Source organism: Glandiceps talaboti, chromosome 4 (assembly GCF_964340395.1).
Source record: "Glandiceps talaboti chromosome 4, keGlaTala1.1, whole genome shotgun sequence".
NCBI classification, from domain to species: domain Eukaryota; kingdom Metazoa; phylum Hemichordata; class Enteropneusta; family Spengelidae; genus Glandiceps; species Glandiceps talaboti.
Window position 1 is genome coordinate 2893017 of NC_135552.1, and position 6057 is coordinate 2899073.

Consider the following 6057-nt stretch of genomic DNA (forward strand, 5'->3'; position numbering starts at 1 on the left):
TTTGATACCTACATGGCCAATGGCAGGCAATTAGCTATACAAGTATGTGTTACACGTAGTGCTACCTAATGCACTCTTTTTACCTTTTCCTTTCCACTTTACTTCACAGAAGCTAATTTATCAAAACTCTCCACGTTATCATCTGTTGTGTACGTAAATATTTGACATTACAATGAACTTTTTTAATTGACAGGACCTTGCAAATAATTATAATGGGGCAAAACATACAGCAAAAGCTCTGTCCAAAGTAATGGGCGACAAACACGCAAGGATACTGGACTGTGGTTGTGGAACAGGGTTTGTTGGCAATGAGGTATGGCATATCAAACTGTCATCTAAACACTATATCGAAATATTATGCGGTTTGACAAGACTCGCGTGTTTGGTGGTTGTTAGGGACGAATGTGGGATGAAAAACTCCAAATTCTTATAGTTAAGCCTCACTCCATCCCATCCCCCACGTGACCTCCATTGGTGAAACTTCTTCCACTCCGCAATATAACATTTTTTAGAAACGTTGATGACATGCAGTTATCTCTATATCCCTGCATGCCGAGTATAACGTTGATGACATACAGTTATCTCTATATCCCTGCATGCCGAGTATAACGTTGATGACATGCAGTTATCTCTAGATCCCTGCATGTCGAGTATAACGTTGATGACATGCAGTTATCTCTATATCCCTGCATGCCGAGTATAACGTTGATGACATGCAGTTATCTCTATATCCCTACATGCCGAGTATAACGTTGATGACATGCAATTATCTCTATATCCCTGCATGCCGAGTATAACGTTGATGACATGCAGTTATCTCTATATCCCTACATGCCGAGTATAACGTTGATGACATGCAATTATCTCTATATCCCTGCATGCCGAGTATAACGTTGATGACATACAGTTATCTCTATATCCCTACATGCCGAGTATAACGTTGATGACATACAGTTATCTCTAGATCCCTGCATGCCGAGTATAACGTTGAGAAAGAGTCTATTTATAAGGTTAAGGTATAAGGTTAACCTATCAACTACACTCACATTACAGAGCTTATCAAGGGGGCAAAATACATCATAGTTTGTTGACCAATGAAATCGTATGTATCATACTAATCATATAATAACAATTTTCCTTTTATATTTTTGACGTTTCATTGTCTTAGGCCTGTCAATATAGTAACAGTTATCTAATAACACAGTAAATAATTCTATACAACTGCATATGCAATTATATCATTTCATTGTATTTATACAGCTGCAGGCATTGGGATATGATAACTTAGATGGTGTCGACATGTCTACAGAAAGTCTAGCCATTGCGCGTGATAAAGGGATCTACTTGACTATCATGTGTGCAGAATTAGGACCAGAACCACTTGAAGGTGTTCAAAACGGTAGAGTATGATAAATATGTAAACAAGAAACAGGAAATGTATATATGTATGTATGTATGTATGTGTGTGTGTATGTATGTATGTATGTATGTATGTATGTATGTATGTAATAGAGTAGTAAAAAATAATGCTGCTAGGACTGTAGTACAAAGAAATGCATATGGAACTTATAAATCAGTCCGTATAGATGTACATTCAGATATGTTCAGGTGTTTACCTAGCATTTCTGTATCTCGCCGATATTTCCTTTGAAAAAAAATATTTATTCGAAACGTCGGATTTTACATCTATTTAAACGGACTGATTTATAAGTTCCATATGCATTTCTATGTATGTATGTATGTATGTATGTATGTATGTATGTATGTATGTAATGTATACAAGCATGCATGTATGCATGTTCGTTTACATGCATGCATAATCCGTCGTTATTTACGGCCATCTCTAAAATCCTTTCTGGTTTTTTCGAAATAAGAAAGTGAAAAAAGGTATAATAAACGTTTTTGATTTAAATTAGGGGCCATTGTAAGATATCAAAGGCATTAGCATTAATATTCCATTTTATGGTCACATTTACATATACTATAAAAATAAAAATACCCTGCCATACATAGTTTGCAGGTGCGTGCATTAGACTTTCTGATAACGTCAGAGAAAGTGTGATCAAGCAAAACCAACACGACTGGGTATTTTCCTTCAAAACATATGATTTGATAATCTCAGTGAACACTAAAATGATAGAAACGATATGTTGTTAAAATCGTTCAGTATGTCACCATTTAAAGGAAAAAGGACACAACAGTTTTTGTTAATGTCCCTTTCTGGAAAATTGTGAAAAGGTTTGAACGAAGGTCTCGAATAGCTAGATTATGCATGCATGCATCTCTTAATGTATGTATGTATGTATGTATGTATGTATGTATGTATGTATGTATGTACATGTATGTATGTATGTATGTATGTATGTATGTATGTATGTATGTATGTATGTGTGTGTGTGCGTGTGCGTGTGCGTGCATGTGTGTGTGTGTGTATGTATGTATGTATGTATGTATGTATGTATCTTTGTATCAGGTTCGAGGTATAACTGCATATCTATGTATCTATGTTATTGTATCTGTACGTTTGTGGTGCCAATTTACCGTCTAGAGTGAAACCATATGTTCTTATACTTTTTAATACACCATCACATTTTTCAGTATTGAAAACAAGTTTTATTGTCACATACACTAATCATCTTAGGAAGCTATAATTTTCATTCGTTCTTTCAAAACAGATGATTATGATGCAATCGTTGGTTGTGGTATATTTGTAGGAACTGGACATCTAAAAGACAGTTGTCTGCTTGAGTGGACACGAATAGTGAAACCAGGTATGCTCAAAGTTTTCTAGTCCCCAAAAGAGTCACTATTACCATGGGTTCCACCCACCTGTTCGTCCTTAATATGTCATTTTTGCATGCATTGTCCAATTTCATTTCAGAAGTTCCCTAGCAAAGCCCTACGTCACCCCCGCCGTAGTTCAGATTGATGCCAACTCGATACTGACAAGTGACAATGAATGAAACCAATGCATTTGACCTCATTTAGAATATCCAAGTATTTATTAAACATACAGAATGCACAAAGCATCTGTTCCCTTTAAGAGGGTCATTTGTCGATAGCGAGCTAATTCTTGCACATTGCAGACAATTTGTGATATGTAAGTGTGACCTGCATGTTATTCGATCATGGGCATCTATACAGATAATAAAGAAGAAGGGAAAAACACACATGCATTAATTTACTGAAAGGTCGTTATAAATGGTGTGGAAATCCACAATGTGTGCAGCAGCTCAGGAACCATATAAGATATCTGGAGACTTCACTGATGTGACATTTTTTGCATATTGTGCTTTTTGTACGATTTGTGGTACTTAAGTGTGATCAGTTTCTTTCAAATCGTGTCCAAATGTGTACTGAACAAAAGACATATGCACATGCATCATGTTGCTTCTTATATCAATAGAATAGTGGCCACAATCTTTACAGTAGTTTAAGAACAAAAATGAAAGAGGTTCTTCATTCAAGTATCTATCCATATGACCTTTCTATTAGTATCTCTATATTTGGCCCTGACCTTTACACTCTGTGTCAAAACTTAACAAAACCAGATTTAATTTAAACTGAATGCCTCCCGTAAGGGAATCACTAATTAAGCAAATAACTCATTAAACTAAAAAAACTATGGTAACAGGATTTGTTTTTGGAAAAGCGTGCTTTCTTAGTATGTGTGTGCCAAATTATACGGAATTTGAAAAGTGCATGATACTGCTTAATTACTGAATATCGTTCATTATTCAAAATACTCATTAAAGGTAAAAGTTGTAGCAACAAACTTCATAGGACAGGTGCGTATTATTATGGTTGATATATGTACCATATTATACGAAATTTGAAGCTTGCATTTTGAAGATACAGCCTAATTACCTAAAATCATTAATTATGTAAATTTTTCATTAAAACTGTAAGCTATATCAACAGATTTTACAGGACATATCCACTTTGTTGTTAACGTATGTACTAAATTATATTGAAATTCAAGTATGCATTCTTATGATATATCCTAATTACCGAAAATCATTAATCATGCAAATTAGTCATTAACACTGTAATGATACATCAACAAACTGTATGCCTAGGGCGTATAAATTCTGTTATGTTTAATGTATGAAGTAAATTATATTGAAATTGAAGTATGTAGTCTTAAGATATAGCCTAATTACCGAAAATAATTAATTATGCAAATTATTCACTAAATCTTTAAGCGATATCAACAACTTTTATAGGAGATATGCATTTTGTTATGTTTAACGTATACACTAAATTGTATTGAAATTGAAGTATGTAGTCTTAAGATATAGTCTAATTACCGAAAATCATTAATTATGCAAATTATTCACTAAATCTTTAAGCGATATCAACAACTTTTATAGGAGATATGCACTTTGTTATGTTTAACGTATACACTAAATTGTATTGAAATTGAAGTATGTAGTCTTAAGATATAGCCTAATTACCGAAAATCATTAATTATGCAAATTATTCACTAAATCTTTAAGCGATATCAACAACTTTTATAGGAGATATGCACTTTGTTATGTTTAACGTATACACTAAATTGTATTGAAATTGAAGTATGTCGTCTTAAGATATAGCCTAATTACCGAAAATCATTAATTATGCAAATTCTTCATTAACACTGTAAGGTACAAACTTGATAGGACATATGCGTTTTCTTATTTAACTTGTTACATACATCTACCATTACAACTCACACGTGTTTGATTTATTTTTGTGTAGATTTTCTTTGTAATGTTTAATTTGCATAAACAATACTTTTTGATAATTAGGCAATGTCGAGCTGTTTAGAATGCAAGCTTTAGATTTCAGATAATTTAGTATATACATTGATGCATTATGTGTCCTTTAAAGCTTGTAGAGCATAATTAATGTTTTTATCGATAATTGGCAATATTTTAACTATGCAGGCTCCAAAATTCACATACAGTTTCATATAATTAATTTTCCAATTAAGGGGTACATCATGTATAATAGCTATTGCCCAGAATTTTGCATTCCGACAATGTGTAGGACCAATCTATAGTTTTGCCCTTACGGGAGGTATTCAGTTTAAATCTGGTCTGTTGTGGATACACAACCTGGTTGTATTGCTTCAACCGGAACTGTCAAGAAATGGGTCATGCTGTCAGCTATTTTGTCAGCTAACAAAAGTTTGGCCAGCATGTAAACAAGCTGAGGGAAGTTAATATCAAGGTTATCTGTTGTATGTAATATTATGCAATGATTTCAGAATGTCATGCCACCGCCAGGAACGGCTGACCCACTTTTTAGCCCCCTTTCTACAGATGATACAGTGCAGTGCCCAGGCCGTTGGGGTGGTGGGCTTTCCCTGGGGTTCTATGTGTTTGAAAGAGGGACTGGAAGGCGCGGAGGGGCTGTAAAAATGAGAAAGGGGGTGGGTGGCATTTTGTTGACAGTAAAAAGGGTCTGTTCAGCCCCTTGTTGTTGTTCTTTTGCATTTGACTATTTTTGTATATGATTGAATGGAATTAAACTTGTATAGATATCATTACAAATGTATCATTTTCAAACCCAAACAGGAGGATATATAGTCCTAACCGTGAATGAAGAATACACACACATTCTCGAAGGTGATACATATAGGACCTTGATTGCCAACAAAACTATGGAGCTCGAAGATAAACACTACATTCCTGACTATTTTCGAGATGCAGGAGCTTATATATATACTATAAAAGTACTTTTTTGAAGCAAACTTGTCAACGAGTGATACATATACGTAGATGTGTGTGTGTGCGTGCTCGCCCATATGTGTATGTATGTATGTATGTATGTATGTATGTATGTATGTATGTATGTACGTACGTACGTACGTATGTATGTACGTATGTAGGTAGGTAGGTAGGTAGGTAGGTAGAAAGAATGCATAAGGAATGAATGAGACAGTCCGAATAAATAGATGTAATCCGACTTTTCGAATAAATATTCTTTTTCAAGGAATTCAAGGCGAGACATAATAGGTAAACACCTGATTATATCTGACAACTACCGCGCGAGATTGACGGTTATACGGCG

General features: G+C 34.5%; 1 protein-coding gene across 1 annotated transcript in view; it reads left to right on the forward strand.

Annotated features, from left to right (window-relative positions):
* Positions 1-5776, forward strand: part of LOC144434629 (methyltransferase-like protein 27) — an 8725-nt gene extending 2949 nt beyond the window's left edge. Inside the window, exons 3-6 of the mRNA XM_078123118.1 lie at positions 194-313; positions 1261-1399; positions 2676-2771; positions 5562-5776. Of these exons, the coding sequence (XP_077979244.1) occupies positions 194-313; positions 1261-1399; positions 2676-2771; positions 5562-5731 (525 nt within the window). The 3' untranslated portion in view covers positions 5732-5776. The remainder of the gene's footprint in view (positions 1-193; positions 314-1260; positions 1400-2675; positions 2772-5561) is intronic.
* The last annotated feature ends 281 nt before the right edge of the window (positions 5777-6057 follow it).